Source organism: Penicilliopsis zonata (genome assembly GCF_001890105.1).
Source record: "Penicilliopsis zonata CBS 506.65 unplaced genomic scaffold ASPZOscaffold_5, whole genome shotgun sequence".
In the NCBI taxonomy this organism is placed as follows: Eukaryota; Fungi; Ascomycota; class Eurotiomycetes; order Eurotiales; family Aspergillaceae; genus Penicilliopsis; species Penicilliopsis zonata.
This window is the reverse complement of record NW_019208915.1, coordinates 1,164,815-1,183,028: the sequence shown is the minus strand read 5'-3', so window position 1 is coordinate 1,183,028 and position 18,214 is coordinate 1,164,815. Positions and strand designations below refer to the sequence as shown.

The following is an 18,214-nucleotide window of genomic DNA, read 5'->3' as shown; positions in this document are numbered from 1 at the left end:
AGTAATGTCTACAATATATTCTATCTATATTATAGTAAATATCAAGTACTATATTCGACTGTCTATTACCAGCTACATATTACCAGGCACTCTCCTCTTGTACTCCGTACTCCGTACTCCGTACTCCGTAATCCTCTCCTCCATCAGCCAGCCATGCGGCGATCGATCGCTCCACCGCGCAGGATTCAACCGGCATGATTGTTAACGAGATTCCCTGTTGGGCACCGATCGGCGTTCCTGCAGCCGCGGGCAACCCTGTCGCTCGGCCTCGTTCATCTCCAGTCTCCAGCCTTTCCTGGGCGGTTGACAGGGTTAATTCGCTAGTCGGTGGATCCGAAGATCATGCATGCCATGGTGTAGGAGTACTGTAGTATCATGGAAGAGAAGTTTCCATTCTCAAGGTAGATTCTCACCATAGTACTTCGTACTATGGTGTGTACCTCCTACAGTTACTCCTAGTATTACACCTACATAAGTACTATGGTCTATGTAAGCTAGTAGTAGCTACTAAATACCATACTCCAGAGACAAGTACCTACTACATACTACATACAGTACCTGTACCTGTAGACTAAGGACCGTTGTGGTGCATCCGCTACCGGTGTTACAGTGAACCCAGATCCAGCACGCGGATTGGTCCATTCTATTTGTCATGGCCCACGGATATATCCGGCGCAGCATCTGCAGGTTGCTGACTTGATCGGCACTCGTAGGAGTAACTATGGAGAACGGTAGTTGTAGGGACGGAGTACCGAGGTAGGAGACGTTCCTAGTAGTCTACCAGTCAATATTACAATATACTACCGACTCAGTAAATCCTCACTCACACGGCAAGTATTTGAGATATACCCCTGCCATCCCCACCCATCTAGCACGTTATCTGTGTAACAGGGTACGTACGGAGTACGGATACCTAGGTATTAAAATATATTATATAAATATATATAGGTATATAAATATATATAAATACATTATATATTTATATTATAGTCTTATATACTTATATTATATATTTATATTATAATCATATATATAATATATTATATATTACTCTAAATATGGAGTATATAATTATTATATGATCGACGACCGTTGCATCCGCCGCGCTGGTCACCGGACGCCGGGGTACTGGCTCCCCCCGTGATTGGGCACGGGCTCGGGCTTCATTTCCCATCCGGGGACCTCATGGTTCCCGACAATACCGTAAGATACATACACATAGTACATAGTTACCTATGTACTATGTGTATGTATCTTTAAATGTCTATGTAACTAGTACCTAGTTATACTCATACTCTATACTTACTCTATACTTACTCTATACTTACTCTATACTCTAGTTACTCTAGTTACTCTAGTTACTCTATATACTCTAGTTACTCTATTATACTCTAGTTACTTTATACTATACTCTATTACTCTAGTTACTCTACTACTGCGTATATGTAGATCTCTGTATAGTTAAAGATGACCAAGTCGATCAGGAACGATCTGTCCGATCTGCCATGCTCGTTGCTGAATCCCATCACATCACATACTCCGTACAGCCCCGTCAAGGCTGTAGGTACAACATAGTACCTACCACAATGGTGACTCCCGGTACGAGATATGATATATAGTTACTACCTAGTAGTTAACTAGGTACTAGATATAAGTACAAGAATAAGTGTGCATAACATGTACTCTAAATCAGAGATAATAAGCGAGCCCATGCCATGCAAGAACTACCGAGTTGGTACTCGCGCGCATGGCGATGCAGCCCATCTTTAAACATGACGAGTCATAGTACTTTGTATTTCATCCAGTACGGACCAAATAGACAAACCATGACGGATAATCCAGAGTCATGATGCTCTCCAGAGTCATGATGCTCGGCCAATTACTTCCGTGTCCAAGTGCAATGGTTCATATCTCATTCACGCTATGCTATGCAACGCTAGGGTATCGTAGATTCAGTCAGTCAGTCAGTCAGTCAAGTCGTTTATAACCATATATCGCCTTCTTCGCCCTTCACCCACCGCTTCCACACCCTCTCATACGCCTCCTCGAGATCGCCCACCCACCGCCGCGTGTCAAACAGCCGGCTGCCCCGCCGCTCGAGGAAGAGCAGCCGCCGCAGCTCGCCCAGCCGCGCGGGACTCGTGCACAGCTGGATCGCCTTGGCCTCGTAGTCCTCGTCCGAGCACGCGATGAGCTCCTGCGCCGCCCGTCGCCCGGCCTCGCCGCGTGGCAGCGCGCTGCTGAGAATGCTGCTCGCCATCCGCGAGCACATCTTGTACTCGTATCGCGGGTACGTCAGTAACGGAGTCCCGCTCCACAGCACGTCCGTCGCCGTCGTGTGCGCGTTGCACTCGGGCGTGTCTAGAAACAGGTCCAGCACCTTGGCCCGCGCAATGTGCGCGTTCTTTGGGGCCACGTCCGTGAAGATCACCCGCGCCGCCGTCTCCTCCCCGGCCCACGCTATCGCCGTCTCCCGCAGGTTCTGCTCCCCGACCTCGGGGAACCGCAGCAGCCACAGCACCGCGTTCGGGATCCGCGCCAGGATCCGTAGCCACGTCCGGAATGTCGTCGGTTCGATCTGAAATGTTAGCGTAATCGACCAACTTGATCTTTGGAGTGGTGAGATCAAGGGGGGGGGGAAAGTAAAAAAAATTAAAAAAAAATAGATACCTTGTAAAGTTGGTTGAAATTCCCCAGGATGATCGTGTCGTCGCTGAGGTTCGGAAACAGCTCCTTGCGCATCCGCCATCGTCTTTGCTGTTCTTGCTCCCACCCCAGACGCAGATCTTGAGCGTCCGGCGCGCTCTGTCGGTGGTCGCAGCAAAAGAACGTGTCGCGGGTGAACACGATCTTCTCCCCGTACACCCAGTCCTCCTGGTCCTCGCCGTGGTCGGCTTCCAGGATTCGGTCCTCAAGGAGCGCGCTGCGATCGACCTTACTGCCAGAGCTAGTCGCCGGCCCCAACGTCGTGCGCGGGATGGACAGTTCATCGGCAAGGATGTAGTCACACCATTCGGCGCCCAGCGTGCCGGCAAAGCCCATAAACGACATGTGGATCGGGGCCGGGCGCGCAGCAAAGACCTCGTTGCGCGCGCCACGCGTATACCCGTTGAGGTTGACGAGGATGTGGATGCCGTCGTCGACGATCTGCTCGACGAGACGGTCCACCGGCCAGCTGCTGGCGTCGTGGAACACGGGGGCCTCGGTTTCGATCTGGTTCCGGTGTACCGACTTGTCGCTCGCAGTCGTCGCGTAGCAGTACGCCTTGACTCGCCCCGGGTCGTGCAGGCCAAAGACGGACTGCATCAGGTGCGCCAGCGGGTGGTTGTTGAAGTCCGACGAGACGTAGCCGACCCGCAGGTACGGGTTCGGGGGCGGAGGGGGCCGGTACACCGTACTGGGCAGCCAGGGAGCCCGCAGCGTGGCGCACGAGATCCGCAGGCCGTTGCGTTGAGAGATCTGCCGGATCTGCTTCGCCGACAGCGGGCAGGTGAACGTATGAAAGGGCAGCACCGTCGGCGCGTTGGGTGGCGTCAGACCCGCAGGCAGCTGTGGCCGCGGATAGGTGGCCGCCGCGTACTCGTGGCCGTAGACGTACCGGTCCTGATACCACTGCCAGGTAAGCGCACGGGTCGCCCGCTCCACCAGACGGACAATGCGTGCACCCTCCCAGCGTTGGCCAGCCCACGACTGAAGGAGATTGACCAGCGTGCCGCGTTGGCGGGCAGGCAGCCGGCTGCGGTCCAGTGCCGGGGCGATCTGCGCGCCCAGCGACTCGATCAGAGCCGGGGTCAGGATGCCGCGACCCCAGGACTCGCCTTCCCGCAGCTGCCGGTTGACGATATCGACGACCCGTTGGATCCAGCCGTTACTCGACTCGGAGCTAGAGGCGTCATGCAGCATCCCTTGCTCATCGACGTGCCATCGGTCACAGAACCCTTGACCACGGGCGACCCCGCCGCGGCCCACCCATTTACAGACGGAGTTGAGGGCGTTGGCCAGACCACAGACGGCTTCGGCAAACTCCGGATTGACCTTCACAGCACGCTGGTAATAGGTAATGGCATCATTGATGCGTCCGGCATCCTTGACCGCGTTCGCAAGATTGGCGAGGGCGATATCGAACTGGCCGTCGCAGTGGACGGCTTGTTCGTACATCTTGATGGCGGCCTGCAGTTGGCCGATATCCTTGAGCAAGCTGCCCAGGTTGGTGTAGAGGTGAGCATGCCGCGCGTCCAGATGCAGGCCGTAGTTGTAGTACGCCAGGGCGAGGGAGACACCGCTGCCGGGGACCACGCCGGGAATGTCAGGGTGCGGTTTGTTACCATTCCCGCCGGCCGCCAGACCGCTGCCCGGCGGTCGGGACCCGGGGCCCTTGACGGCGGCGTTGTGCTGAATACTGGCGAGTAGGATGCCGACATTGTTGGCGGTGGAGGGGCTAGGTTGGAGGGAAAGAGAAAGGTAATAGAGCGCGAGGATCTCGCGCACGGTGGGGGCGGCGGCAGCAGCTCGCGGCGAGCAGGAAGAATTAGGGGTGGCAGCGCCGGCGGCCGCGGCGGTCGCCATGGTGGACATGCCATCCTGGTAGATCTTCGCCAGAGACAGTAGCGAGTTACTCGTCGTGGACACGGCGGCCTTGCGGGCGAGACCTTCGGCGACATATTGCAGGCCGAGCGGGGTGCCACCGCTAGCGGAGAAGACCAGTTTGGCGGTCTGCAAGGCCTTGTCAGGATACAGCAGGATGGTGGAGCGCTGATCCAGTGGAGCGGTGGCAGCGGCTGCGGTATCATCGGGACGACGGAGGGCCGTGCCCTGGGCGACAGCGATAAAGATCTGATGGATCAGGCTCCGGATACCGTGCCGTCGACGGCCGGCAGCAATGAGAATAGCGTCCTCAAAGGCGGCAGCGGCCCCCACGTGGTCGCCGAGGGCGTAGAGCATGTTGCCCTTGGCATGAATGAGGGCTAGCATGCGGCCGTTATCAGCACCGGGCACTGCATAACCGCTCGAGCCGAATCCGACGGGGGGTTGCTCGGTGGCGTCGTAGGGGACGGCCCAGCCATCATCATAATCAAAGGCGGCTTTGTCGTAAGAGTCCAAGTCAGATGTGCTGGAGACGCGGCTCTCGACGTCGCTTTCAGTCTCGCTGGCGTGCTCGTCGGTCGTGAAGCAGTCACCGTTGTGGCTCAGGCGTAATGAGGACTGCACGTGGTGAATGAGCTGGACAGCCTCCTTGCCGCGCTGGCTGCTACACAGCAAACCTATCAGATGTTCTACCGCTTCGAAGAAACTTGGTCGCAGCTTCACGGCCCGAAACCAGTGCTGCATCGCTTCCTCGCGACGATCTAACGCTAACAGTGTGGCTGCGAGGTTTGAAATCGCCTCGACATGTCTGATACGTCAATAGAGAGACAGAGAGAGAGAGGAACAAGGAAGTAACTTACGTTGCATCTCTCGCGATGATTCGTGAATACCACCGCATGGCTTTAGGATAATCCCCTAAACCGTAGGCAAGACAGCCGCCCAACAACATTCCGTCGATCCACTCCCAACCACTCTCACTACATAGATGAGATAACATCTCCAACGCGGAGATAGCATTTGCCGTGGTTGAGATGGAGGTCCCGCCTATCCGAGCCGGCAGGCCATGTCGACCCACCGACGCACGGGGAAGCTGTTGCGAATGGTGATGGTGATGAAGATAGTTGGTATGGCGGTGGTGGTTGTGGTGGTGATGGCTGGTATTATTATTCTTAGGGCTATTAATATTATTGCTATTCACCAACGGGGTGTGTTGCCTCCCGCTGCTAGGCAGTGCGCCACCTAGGGAGCGAAGGTCGTACTGGCTAGAAGGATAGCTGTTATGGCGAGGGATGTCGATCGGGGGAGTCGGATGGGCGACGGCCGTCGCAAAGTCTAGCCCAGGCTGCCGGGGAGGTTTCGGGAAGATGCTGGGTTTCAGGAACCGGGGCAGTGAGGACTGCCCATCAATGGCACTAGCCGCGCTGTGACGTCTCGCCTGGTGGATGGAAGCAAGCAGATCGACGTAAACGCCGTGGGCCCAGGACAGGATTTTCTCCTTGAACTCGACCTGGCGGGTACCGGGAAAGTGATATCCAGTAGTCGTGGGGAGAGCGGCTGTGGTGGTCGCAGCAGCACCAGCACCAGCACCAGAGGAAGAAGTATAAGCGTGGTGGCCTGGTAAGATGTGAGGATGGTGCGAGAGATCAAGGGACTTGTGAGCGGCATGTCGAGGAGGGAAATTGGTCTTATTGACGTCTATTGGCATGAGTGGCTGGGGGCCAAATGCCTGTTCATGCTGCTGCTGCTGTTGCTGTTGGCCGTAGGCAAAGGCGTCACGCAACGCCGCCGGTCGATAGGGAATAAAGGCACCATCTGGCCAGTATGGACCGTACGGCGTACTCCCTGCAGGGGCAGTTGGTCCTCCACAGGGTTGTAGTGTAGCCGGTAGTACGGTCGGGATGTAGGCAGCGCCGTGTGGGAAGATATATCGTTGTTGTTGTTGTTGTTGATGATGATGGTGCTGCTGCTGCTGTTGTTGTTGCTGCTGGATAGGGAGAGTCTGGTAGAGCATGGAATCGATGCCGGTCGGGTGTTGTTGCTGGGAGTTCAGGGATCGGACCCAACTGGGACTGTTGGCATGGACACTGGCGGGGTCTGGATTAAAGAGCGGGGGAAAGTTTCGAGGGAGCAGCTGGTCGGCCAGCGGCGGCTGCTGCTGCTGCGTGTAGTCGAGGGAGGAGACAAGGATATGCTTGGTGGCCGGGGGCTGGACGGCGGTCTCACCAGGCGTCCCATCGTAACCCGCGGCGAGGGTGCCATTCGGGGTCTTGCGTCGCAGGGCATGTTCCCCAGAGCTCTGCGAGCGAGAGCGACCCCCCTCTGCGACCAGCGAGAGCCGCTCGAAGCGCTGGACCGGATGTGGCCACTGCAAGCGCGAGCGTCGGTGCCAGTGGTCGTAGGGGGCATCGTGATGGAGGTGATGGTGCGGTTGGACAGGGGGTAAAGGGGTGACGGTCGGCAGCATCTTTTTTGTCTGCTTTTTTGTTTCTTTTCCCCTGGGTGTTTTCTTTCTTTTTTTCGGTTTCCGATAAATGTTCGTCAAACAATTCAAGCAGTGTGTTCAACGAAGAGCATCCTTCTTGAAACGTTTCCGACACCGCATCCTGGGGAGGCCGACTGTGGGCTGAACGAGGCGCCGGTGGGTTGGCTTTGTATTATTTGTGACCCTTTTGGAGGAGGAAAAATCGGTCGTAGGCGTAGGACGACTCGGCCGGGGAGGGGAGGGGAGGGGAGGAGGAGGAGAGGAGGGGGAACACAACAAGAACGCCAGGGAGGGGAGGAAGCGAGAGAGGGAGAGAGAAGAAGACGATGATGATGAAGATGAAAAATTATAAAGAAGACGAAGGAGAGGCTGACAAGACACAGTGTCAAGCGAGAGACAGCGAGGCAGCGAGACAGCGAGACAGCGAGACAGCGAGACAGCGAGACAGCGAGACAGCGAGACAAGGGATCAACCTCAGCGCTGCGCCCACATTGATGCAGGAGCCCGCTGGCGGGCGGCCAATGAGGTCTATGGGGGCTGTCGGCGGCAGCAGAAGGGGTCACAGGATGGGCGGCTTGGCAGTAATGTTGACGATCGCGATGGAAGATGGAGGAGGAAGTTAGAACAGGATGGGAGATGAAAATGATGGGTGGATGAGTGGGTGGGTAAGAAGAGGAGGAGGAGGAGGAGGAGTGGATGGGGTGGATGATGGGTGGGTAAAAGGATGCTTAACAGTAACAAACTGAGATTATACTTAGTTAGTACCAGGTATTAACCAAGTAACTATTCTGTAACTGCTAGTTAAATAGTAGTATCACAGAGTTTACTATGTATGATAATAACTATAACTAACTAGTTATTACTACATACCTAGTACTAGCCAGCTGTCATGATTATGGCTCGTATTGGAAAGGATTACTATTCCCCGTATTCCTCTACTGCATGGAACCTGTAGATATATATACCTAGTTACGGAGTACCCCAGTTACACTGAACTATGATTATGTCTTCGAAAAAATCATAATCATCAAACTGGTATTCCAGTATGCCTCCAGTATGTCCCGTACACTGTCTTTCCCCCAGACAGCTCCCCCTTTATTCTCGAGTCGTAGAGTCTATTGTCTACCCAACTAATAATCCTACTCATTCATAAACCAACTTGTCCTTGGTGGGCCTAAAGTGGCGCCGGCGATCGGTGGGTCGATGAACGCAGCAATGAAAGAACAGACGGTCCATGTAGTATTTGATATGGATGGGATTGCATTCCTGGACCATCAATAGTGGTGTTTGGAGTAGTATACGGAGTAACTAGCCAGGATGAAAGACATGTACTTAATAATAATAAAATAGTAATAAAATAGTAATAAAATAGTAATAAAATAGTAATAAAATAGTAATGAAATAACAATAATAAATAAACAACCAAATACTAGGTCTAATTATCAAGTAACCAATAGTACATTATCAAGGGAAACCAACCAACAGGTACTAATTAGTGAACAGATAACTAAAAGGTAAATAGTGAATAGTAAATACCAGTAGTAATACTCGGTAACTGCCAAGTAACCTGGAGTTGTACTAGAATTCCCCAGACCGCTGCTCTATGACATACTCCTTGTACTCCCAACTGCCATGTAGACAGACAGTAGATCGACACTGCGAATGAACAGTGCAGTACCGACAGTTTATGTGGGATGGTGATAAAATATATATAAAAGATATACGAGAAGAAAAGTAGAATGTTTATAAAAATATATGGAAGATGTATAAAAAGTCCTATTCATTGTCGATATAGATAGAAATCTAATTCATACGAGTACGGATGTCGACCCGATAATGGACCATGGTATCCACGAGAAACTCCAGAATACCGCGGTGAGTATAGGGTCTGACGATCTTCTTTGCTCAAAATAAGCCGATACCACGTGTGATAGTTCGTCCGTCGAGCGGAGAACGGTAGAGGCCAGAGTGTTGCAAAGGACAGGGAGAGAAAAAGGGGAACGAAGAGAAAGAAAAAGGGGAACGAAGAAGAGAGAGAGAGAGAAGAAGAAAGGCCGTAGCCAGATAGTATTACAGTCATCAGTCATGAATGGGTATTATCATTCCGTAACTAGCGCCACCGGACACTGGTACAAAAAATGGACTTTTTTACTCCTCGGGGACTAAAAAAATAGTTAGCAGAGACGTCTACTATAAAGTACCCGAAAATGGGAAAGGGTTGACTCACCATCGATCTCGCCGGCCTTGACATCGTCAGAGACGTCCTTGGGGCTGCGGCCATCAACCTGGCAACCGACGGAGAAGGCGGTACCGAGGATCTCAAGGACGGTACCCTTGAGCTCCTTGGCGAGAGAGCGAGTGCGCATGGTGCGGGCAATCTCAACAATCTCGTCGAAGCTGACCGACTTGTTGTGCTTGATGTTCTTCTCCTTCTTGCGGTCACGGGGGGGCTCCTTGAGAGCCTTGATGACCAGCGACGAGGCCGAGGGCACAACCGAGACCTGAGCCTGACGGTTCTGGATGGTCAGGCGGACGGTGACACGGAGACCTTTCTGCTCATCGTTAGCCTTCCTTTCTTATTCTATCCCACTTTTTTGTTTTGCTTATTATTTCCAACGTACCCAGTCGCCGGTGGCCTTGGCAATGTCTTCACCAATCTTCTTGGGAGACAGACCGAGAGGACCGACCTTGGGGGCGAGAGCCGACTGGGCGCCGACTTCACCACCAGTGGTTCTCAGGTGGCTATGAAAAAATGAAATTAGAATGATGGAACGATGAACAATTGTAGACAAAACAAAGTGCCAACTTACATGACCTTCACCTCATTGGGATCGAACTTGGGAGCTACCCAGGAAAAGAATGTTAGTCCGCCATTGCGTAGCCAAGGAGATGATACTTACGCATGGCGAGTGCGAAAGGTTGTCTATCGTCCTTGGTTGTCGACTAGAAGGTGGTTGAGGAGGTAAAGCAAAGTTCCTGGTCGAAAAAAAGACGGTTTTGTCGTTGACAGCGGCCCACTAAGCGAGCGGAGCCATTAGGGTTCGAGCCCTATCACGTGAATAGACTAGTACTCTTTGATCAGTAGCAAACTACTCCGTGTATACTCCGTAGGCACCTAGATAGTAATACAAGTTGAATGTGTTCTTGAGTATTGGATAGAATCCATGTAATTTACTATATTGCATAATTCAAAGGAATAGTTCAATCATCGCTAAAGCTACAACCCACCCGAGTCTACCATCTCTAGTTGGTTCCGGACACGGCAAGCCTGTATGCATGGTCAGCAAGCCGGCAGTAAAAATGGGATGAGAAAAACAAAAGGGGTGGGGGGGGACAACTCACTTCATCAAATGATCCATAAAGGTCTGCAGAGACACGTCGTCGGTGAAAATCGTTTGCGAGGTTACGCCGCCGCCATAGCCGCCCGAGACGTGGGTGGTGGAAGGATTCAGTTTCGACAGTAGGAATCGCGCCTGTGAGCCCCCAGCGTCGCAAACAATAAAGCGAGGCAATGGGAATCGATCCGCAATAAGTTCCTAAATATTGTTAGCGAATTGAACGACAAAGACTTGACTGGATCAAGGGGTAGGGCATACTCTAGCATCCTCCTTGGGCTGTTCCAGGAGAGCCTTGAGATTTTCGTAGCCTTCCTGGTCTTGATACCCGGCCTTTCTCCATTCCGCAATGGTCTCGCCATGGAAGATTAGAATGTGGAAGAAGGTATCGAGAAGAAGGATATGCGCAGGCTGGATGGAGGCGGAATCCAAGAGCACTGGCTGGCCGCCCTCGTGTTCCAGGGAGTATGAGTCCAGTGCTGGCTGGATCATCACCAGGGAACCGGAAACATCCTCATAGTTGAGCACATGACGGTAGAAGGCGGTCTCGTCAGGCGAGTTGTTGAAGAACTGCAGGAACTGACTGCGGCGCAGGTGGAACATGAACTGGGGATACAGGGTGAAGTTCTTCTCCAGGCGGAACGATGTCGGGTCGTCCTTGCGGTAGTCGGCGAACCGCGAGCAGAGTCGGATGAGCATCCGGTCAACCCACCGCAGCACGTCTGGCCCGTCGTCCACTTCGGCCTTGAACACGGCAATACGGGCCATAAGGACCGCGGCCGCTTCCTGGTCGAATGACTGAGCGAGCGCGGGATCGCCAGCCGGTCCACTCAGGTTCCTGGAAATGGTGGTGACGCGGAGATGATAGTGGCCAGAGGAGTTCTGGTAGTAAGTAAGGAACTGCATCATGCCCCGTTGAGGACCCTGCTGCACAGCTGCCGGACCACCTTGGTTGGCGATCTCAAAGTAGATACCATAACTCGAAGAGGGGGTGATGCCACACATCTTCCAGGCACACGTGTTGCCAATGCCGCATTCAGTCTCCCCAACAGAGCTGGACTTCTTGTTCATGGATATCGCATGGCCAATAAGACCGGTAACCTTCAACTCCTTGGTGGTCAACACCTCGAGAGAAGCGTTGAAACCCATCAGAAGATTGTCATTGGCATCCTTATCAAACACTCGAATGAATGATTGCTTGAACTGGGAAGAAGTGAAGCTATCTGTCAGCAGCGTGTGACCGCCCGTGAAGTTGGCCAGGTTCTTCATTTCGAGCATGCCGACCTGGTCGAGACAACCCGCGAACAGGTCCACAACATGGCCGTTATTTGCCGCGCGCTTTGCCAGAGTGTCGTAGAACTGGGTAGTGTTAGTCAAGAAACTACCAATTCTTTCTTTTCTTTTCTTTCATAATGAGCGAAGGCACCTACTTTAAGTGCTTTCTTGTAGTACTTGATGTTGTCCCGATCAATGTCGTGATGAGAGCGCATGGGCTCCTTCAGCTCGGGACTGACCACATGTCCAGGACCCTCAGTAGCCGGACCACTGGTGAAGAGCATGATGCGGCCACCAGCGTTCTGGAATGAGGACTCCATCAAGCCGACAGCCACGCTCAAAGCGACTCCGGTGCACCGGAGGGGACGCTTGTCGTTAGCTACAGGCCAAGGATCGCGCTGCAGTTGTTCAAGGACGTTGGTGATCTGGAATTCCGCCTGGGCAACAGGCAGGAGGAATCTGGCCGCGGGGCCCAGAGGTGGGCGAGCAGGCTGCTGCGGGAAGTTGGGTCGCAGTCCGGAAGCTAACAGACCCAGCATCTCCTGAACTTGCTTCGCGGTGTAATCTTTGCTACCTCGGAAAACGTAGGATTTGGCGCACTCGGCGTAACCGAGTTCATGGACTTGGGCCTATATTTCATGAGCCTTTTTGTTTTCTTTTTTTTTTCTTCTTACCGCTCCTCCAACCAATTTTGTACATACCATAGTTCCGAACGTAATCAACCCAACCAGGGCATGTGGCGGCAGCAGAGACAAGCTCATGATCAACGTTTCCTTCAACGCCTTGAGGCTGTCCTCATCCTGACAGGTATCCACGACAAACACAAAGATCGGAGGGGCCGGGGCGGGTCGGGCCAGCTTGTACTCAATCGTCGTGCTCGAGGGGTGGAGCTCTTGGGGAAACGACTGCTCGGTGATGTCTTTGTAGTGAGGGGGGAGAGGGTTGCGCATCAGACAGAAGGGACAAATCCAGATGCGGGCGCGAATGTCGACATTGCTGGCTCTTGTTAGTATTCTCATGACCCCCCCTCAAATCCACAGCACCGCTGCTGATACACCTGATCGATTACATACGCGTAAGGATTGAGGACTGCCCGGCACGGTGCCTTACAGGTCACAGGCTCATAGCCGAGCAATGGGGTATCGGGTTTCTCCTTGAGAGGAGTATAGATGGCTGCAATGGGCACGACGAGCCGTGAAGCTTCCTGCGCACCGGTTAGCCCTCCCCGTCAGCAAACACGGCAGGCACCCTTGATCAACAAACCATGCGAGAGCTGGGGAATGTGTTCCAGCTAAGGCGGACGCCATCACGATCCTCGAAATCGCTCCACTGCTCCTTCAACGCCTCGTAATCCATCCTGGCTGCTCAGTGACTTCGTTATGGGGTATCTGGGAGATAAGAGGGGGCGGCGAGCAGGGCGGATCCACGCTCTCGTTTCTCTTCTTCACGTTCTCGTTGCTTTTTTTTTTCTGGTTCTTTGTTCCTCCGAAGGGTAACCGTCCAGGAGGCCTGCCCGTAGCACGAACAGCGGTCTCACGATGAGCAACCCCGATAGCGGTGGTGCGTAGATCCTTGCTGTAGACCAAGGAGGTACAGACTCGGAGATTCGGGTGTTGTGTGGTCTCCAGTCAGGTCGGCCATTAAGGCCAGGTTGCAGCATCTTTGGTCGCTATGGCGTCCCGCACTGCGGCGGACTAGCGCGCTTTAAAAACTCGTCCGTCTCGCTCAGGGAGGAATTTCTCTTTCTTTTTCTTTCCATCTACGCGCCGGTTTCAAAATAACACATTAATATCGACAACTTCCGTCTTTTCGATGATGAAGTTGTTTTCGCATCGTGCGCAGACCAATTGACCCGTGGCTGGGCACCTGGCTTTGAAAGGTCGTTCCGATCCTTGTGGATAATTTGGGAATCAGCAGTGGTCACATTCTTCCTTTACGTATCTGTCTAGTTATAGCTCTATATTAGTTATTTATGAGGAGGTTTTCTTAATTACAAATTGTTGAAGAATTCATGTCATTCGTAGAACTGGAAGTAACTCCATGGTGATGTCTGATCGATCACCTATAACGCCTTGAGAAACTGCATTGCAAAAATTGAGCCGCAGAACCTTTAATCTCGAGCAGGTTTGCCTAGGTTCTTCAGGAGGTAGCTGCGCTTGAAGTAGGCATTCGGGTGGCTCAACGTATCCAGATTTGCCTGACTCCAGGTTCCGTCTTCCTTGACTTTTTTGATTTCTGCTTTGTGCGTCCAGTCGAAGACCCGGTTGCAGGCAATATGATATCGAGTCCGCTCGACATCCTCTCGGACTCCACGTAGAAGCTCTTTGTCAGTCACGCCGGTGGACTGGAGGAGACTGATGAGATTATCGACCGAGTAATGACGGTAGGGACATCCATGGGTCTGTCCAGCGCCAGAACCAGTGTCACCGAGGATCTTTTGGCACGAGTAAGGGGCATAGCCACGGCCTCGGCGATTGGCATCCCCACCCACGTCACCGTAGGCGTGACGGATGTTGTATTTGTATCTGGAGTTGAACTCGTCGTCCGTGAAGCCCTTGAATCCCTGTCGCCAAAACAGGATACATTCTTCCAGAGACAGACCAATTCCCTTGAGGAAGAGCGTGTATTGAAGTCGGCCGAAGTGTTTGAGATGGTTGTTCTTTCGCAGATTCATGTGCAGACTTCGCATACACAACGGGAAATGCTGCGAGAGTTGGTCGATTGAAGCGGCGGTCATGGGAGCACCCTCAACATAGCCTTCGCCCTCAGAGTAGACCGACTCTGCACTGCCAAAATTCTTCGAGAGGTGGTTCAAAATCGGGGTTAGACGGTCGTCTTCGTCCAGGCGTGGAAGGGCTCGGCTGGTAAGCTTCACAAGATTAGCACTTCCTCCCCTCTCCTTTCTTTTTCTTTTATAAAAAAGTCTAAACATACCTCCAACGCACGCTCAAGCCTAGCCGTAAACTCGGTCAAGACCATGCTCATCTGCTCTGTTCCAGGAACATACGCCTTCCCTTTTCTCATAAAAACCGCCCGTCGTTCCACCAATTCAGGAACCCTCTCCCAATCGATCTTATACCACGAGGGCTCTTCTTGATGGCGACGGATGTCGGGCGTTACGCTGAGAAGCCTTTTCTCTAATTCACGCTTCTCCTCATCGCTCACCTGCTCCCAGTCCAAGTTCAAGCTTTGAACAAACGCGTGCTTCTCTTTAGAATCATAGTCCTGGAACCGGAATCGAAACAGCATCGTCTCCGCCCGAGCAAACCGTCTTCGCAGGTCTTCCGTTGCCGAGAACGCCAGCCGGAGTATGAAGTGGGAGTAATGGTCTTTCTGACGCTCAGTTTGCAACCGCTGCTCAGCGAAACCTGCAGATCCCGACCGGTTGGGAGACAGCGGCAGGTATTTCCGAAGCAGGGGCTTGATGTGTTCTTCCGTTTCGGTTTGCGACTTGTTACGGTATGAACACGCCTCAATCTCCGCCAAAACTGTCTCGTCGTCAGCTCAACAGCGCACATATGCTTCCCTTTAGATTTGAGGCAGAGTAAACACCCACTCTTCAACCGGTCGATAGCCCATTGTTCAAACTGCTCGAGCGTAATCTCCGCCGTTGGCGGTGTTTCGTAGAAGTTCAGCTGGTGCGGATACTCCTGCTGTTTGTATATCGGCGCTGCGAATTGCTTCTTTTTGGGATCGAGCACCGCTCTTCGCTTCGGATCAATCCGATACGCATCTTGACGAATCATCCTGGATGTAATCCTCTTCAGTTCTGGCGTGCAGGCTCTGGCTGTCGTGCTCTTCTTCACTCCGTCTTGGATCTGAAATCACGACCGGGACGCGATACGCGTCGGGCGATACGCGCGAGCCACTTTAACACGTGACTTCCACCGCGGGCCTCCACAACGACTACAGCTCATCCAAAATACCGAGTACCACCTCGGAACGCCTGTGACATTACATTTGCACCAATAGACCAGCAAGACCTGTCCTTTAAACCGAATCTCCCCCGTCCAGCGCCTCGAAATATCAACATCCTGCCTGCACACGACAAATCGATAAGGTTGCTCGGACAGCAAATCACCGAAAAAGGACTCCGCTCACCGGTGTCCGAACAGGCCAGCGACAACCCCCCACATAGAGCCTCCGGGCTTAGTTACTCCGTAGCAGTCCGTAGATACGCAGTAGTTTACTAATCGCCAGGGCCAGCAGCTCTTGCACTTTCCTTTATCGTACCACATCTGGTGGCCTTCAGCCAGCCCTTCCGTGATTAAACAAGGTTGCAATATGAAGACGAGCTGACGCCCTCGTGGAATCGAATTCTTCTGCTGAACAACTCTGCAAAAGTGGTGGGCTGTGCACGTGCGCGTACACACAGTTCGATTTATCCACCGAACAGCTCGCAAACAAACAAAGGCGAATCAAAGGGGCGCAAGAAAATGGCTCCTGGGCGGCGACAGCTCAAGAAGGCAGCCCGTATTATTCTGATCGGGGCGCCGGGAGTGGGCAAGGGGACACAAACAGAGCGCCTGCTGGCCCGGTTCCCTGACCTTGCGTCCATCAGCTCGGGAAATCTATTGCGAGAGAATGTGCGCATGAAGACACCGTTGGGTATGCTGTTTATGTGCTGTTTTGCAGCGTATGTCTAACGAAATATAGGGTCCAAGGTTGAGGCTGCGATGCAATCGGGGAACTTGGTGCCAGATTCTATGATTCTCGATCTGATTTCCGCCGAACTCGTCTCGAAAGGATGGCTGTCGAGACCGCCATCCGTATCCGCTACAGATGATACTATTCCCTCGCCATCCCTTTCGCCCTCCGCCTCGTTTATCCTCGACGGATTCCCTCGCACCGCCGTCCAGGCATCCAGCCTGGACAGACTCGTCCCCGTGAACTTTGTCGTCCACCTCCTGACACCGCCGGCAGTGATTCTCTCGCGGATCGCATCGCGCTGGGTGCACGAGCCGTCCGGTCGTGTGTACAACACCGAGTTCAATGCGCCCAAGGTCCCCGGCAAGGACGACATAACAGGCGAGCCGCTGACGCAGAGAAAAGACGACTCGATCGACACGTGGAAGCAACGGCTCCAGAAATTCGAGGAGACGAGCAAGGCGCTACTTGACCACTATGACCGCAAGGGTTGTCTGTGGCGCGTCGAGGGCAACAGCAGCGACGAAATCACGCCGAGGCTTCTTGCAGAGGTCGAGCGGCGGTTCTGCTGAAAAATTCTACATCTGTACATATATTTTTCTTTACTTTGCTCCCCCCCGCCTATTTCTTATGGCGTTGACGTTTTACCCTGAGATGAGTTCCAGGACTGTATATATATATATAAAAGATTCACGGCCCCAATTAATGATCCAGTCAAGGATAGCATGTACTATGACCACCGAACACTAAAAATGAGCAATCTATATAATCGTAGCATAGGATAGCATCTCATATCGTATCATACACCATTCTTAGTCTCCTGCTCCGACATGCCCATCCTATTCTTGTAGTCGCGAGGACTCTCCCATCCCTTCCGGTGATAATCCTTCCACAATCCCTTCCGCCATAAACGCGCCCACCGTTCTGCATTCCGATATTTGATCTCCTTGGCCGGCCCACCAAACTCGGCCCCCTGCTTTGCTTCGTAAACGGTTGCCAACCCGCGTCGGAGCATCTCGTACGAAACATCCCGGCGCACAAAGGGCAGCGGCAGCTCGAACCCGCGCCGTACGTACACGCTCGCCACCACCCGTCCGTACTGGTCGTGTCGGTGGAGGTAGGCGCGTACCCGCCGATCAAGCAGATAGCTCGTTAGCCATACGTGTGCTTCGCGTGCGTACGGTTGTGCGGGGCGTCCGAAGTGGGCGAGTTCGGGGGCATCAACACCGGCCAGACGGATGTGAATCTACAGTAGGAGGGAGTAATTAGCAAATACATCGCTATCCGGATCTTCTCGGTGAATAATTAAGTATTACCGTCTCGTCTTTCAGTTCTTTCTTGGCCGTCGGCACCTTCTTCCAGGATGATCCCCAGCCTGCTAGTCGCCCGCCGGGAGTATGGTACAGACGGAAGTTGTCGCCGTCGCCGACGGAGGTGACTTGCCCGAAGACGCTGCGGCGGCGAAGGCCTTCGGAGGGGATGCTGGGGGCATCGCGGAAGCGACGCAGGACTCGTGTGCGGACGTATACCGTGAGGAGAATCGCGCTCGTCAGGATGGCGGTTGGGATCAGCGTTCGGGACTCGGTGAAGGCCGCCCAGTCGGTGGCATGGAGGATTGCCTTGTCTTCTTTCTTGGAAGATGGGGGTTTATCTTCCCTTTTGTCCTCCTTCCCTTCCTTCTCGTTCGTGTTGGAAGTCCATGGCGGCCATCGCATGGCGACTCTGGTAGAGTTATTGGTTAATTGTCTATCGGTGATGTTGACATCCCGCTATAATCCACGCCAAGCTTATCCTCGGTTTGGAGCCAGTATAAAGAAAAAAAGAATACTCGACGTTTATCGGAGCATGAGATGAGGAGTAAAAGTATTGCCTTTGGTCAGGTATTATTGCT

At 53.2% G+C, this 18,214-nt stretch overlaps 7 protein-coding genes across 7 annotated transcripts; 1 reads left to right on the top strand and 6 right to left on the bottom strand.

Annotated features, from left to right (window-relative positions):
• Positions 1-79: 79 nt before the first annotated feature.
• ASPZODRAFT_141443 (hypothetical protein) lies at positions 80-868 on the bottom strand (the record flags this gene model as incomplete). Its single annotated transcript, XM_022724750.1, has 3 exons — positions 80-320; positions 554-769; positions 828-868. The coding sequence occupies 3 exons, from the start codon at positions 866-868 to the stop codon at positions 80-82; spliced, it is 498 nt and encodes a 165-aa protein (XP_022582389.1).
• Positions 869-1,981: 1,113 nt separating this feature from the next.
• On the bottom strand, positions 1,982-7,048 carry ASPZODRAFT_151310 (hypothetical protein; the record flags this gene model as incomplete). Its single annotated transcript, XM_022725728.1, has 3 exons — positions 1,982-2,578; positions 2,671-5,392; positions 5,445-7,048. 3 exons carry the CDS (start codon positions 7,046-7,048, stop codon positions 1,982-1,984), a joined length of 4,923 nt encoding a protein of 1,640 aa, XP_022582388.1.
• A 2,192-nt stretch (positions 7,049-9,240) lies between these two features.
• On the bottom strand, positions 9,241-9,908 carry ASPZODRAFT_64454 (hypothetical protein; the record flags this gene model as incomplete). Its single annotated transcript, XM_022729234.1, has 3 exons — positions 9,241-9,618; positions 9,688-9,808; positions 9,877-9,908. Coding segments are annotated over 3 exons (531 nt in total), but the record flags the coding sequence as incomplete, so codon positions are not given.
• Positions 9,909-10,231: 323 nt separating this feature from the next.
• ASPZODRAFT_131475 (hypothetical protein) lies at positions 10,232-13,193 on the bottom strand. Its single transcript, XM_022722773.1, has 7 exons — positions 12,940-13,193; positions 12,750-12,880; positions 12,378-12,672; positions 11,832-12,305; positions 10,663-11,760; positions 10,409-10,602; positions 10,232-10,334 (listed from the first exon to the last, which is right to left on the bottom strand). Exons 1-7 carry the CDS (start codon positions 13,030-13,032, stop codon positions 10,310-10,312), a joined length of 2,310 nt encoding a protein of 769 aa, XP_022582386.1. The 5' UTR covers positions 13,033-13,193; the 3' UTR covers positions 10,232-10,309.
• Positions 13,194-13,592: 399 nt separating this feature from the next.
• ASPZODRAFT_131474 (hypothetical protein) lies at positions 13,593-15,687 on the bottom strand. Its single transcript, XM_022722772.1, has 3 exons — positions 15,233-15,687; positions 14,611-15,164; positions 13,593-14,545 (listed from the first exon to the last, which is right to left on the bottom strand). Exons 1-3 carry the CDS (start codon positions 15,420-15,422, stop codon positions 13,787-13,789), a joined length of 1,503 nt encoding a protein of 500 aa, XP_022582385.1. The 5' UTR covers positions 15,423-15,687; the 3' UTR covers positions 13,593-13,786.
• A 425-nt stretch (positions 15,688-16,112) lies between these two features.
• ASPZODRAFT_151307 (hypothetical protein) lies at positions 16,113-16,895 on the top strand (the record flags this gene model as incomplete). Its single annotated transcript, XM_022725727.1, has 2 exons — positions 16,113-16,284; positions 16,333-16,895. 2 exons carry the CDS (start codon positions 16,113-16,115, stop codon positions 16,893-16,895), a joined length of 735 nt encoding a protein of 244 aa, XP_022582384.1.
• A 227-nt stretch (positions 16,896-17,122) lies between these two features.
• Positions 17,123-18,038, bottom strand: ASPZODRAFT_15321 (hypothetical protein; the record flags this gene model as incomplete). The annotated part of the gene is made up of 2 exons (XM_022725946.1): positions 17,123-17,569; positions 17,640-18,038. The coding sequence occupies 2 exons, from the start codon at positions 18,036-18,038 to the stop codon at positions 17,123-17,125; spliced, it is 846 nt and encodes a 281-aa protein (XP_022582383.1).
• Between the last annotated feature and the right edge of the window lie 176 nt (positions 18,039-18,214).

Bases quoted from the DNA above. Each gene is read 5' to 3' on its own strand.
- ASPZODRAFT_131475 (XM_022722773.1), bottom strand. From the start codon at position 13,032: ATGGATTACGAGGCGTTGAAGGAGCAGTGGAGCGATTTCGAGGATCGT. The intron at 12,673-12,749 runs GTATGTAATCGA...AACAAGAGCCAG, and splicing joins GCAGTCCTCAATCCTTACGC to CAATGTCGACATTCGCGCCC. The intron at 10,335-10,408 runs GTGAGTTGTCCC...CCATGCATACAG, and splicing joins TTTATGGATCATTTGATGAA to GCTTGCCGTGTCCGGAACCA.
- ASPZODRAFT_131474 (XM_022722772.1), bottom strand. From the start codon at position 15,422: ATGATTCGTCAAGATGCGTATCGGATTGATCCGAAGCGAAGAGCGGTG. The intron at 15,165-15,232 runs GTGGGTGTTTAC...ACGACGAGACAG, and splicing joins GGCTATCGACCGGTTGAAGA to TTTTGGCGGAGATTGAGGCG. The intron at 14,546-14,610 runs GTATGTTTAGAC...AATCTTGTGAAG, and splicing joins GGCTTGAGCGTGCGTTGGAG to CTTACCAGCCGAGCCCTTCC.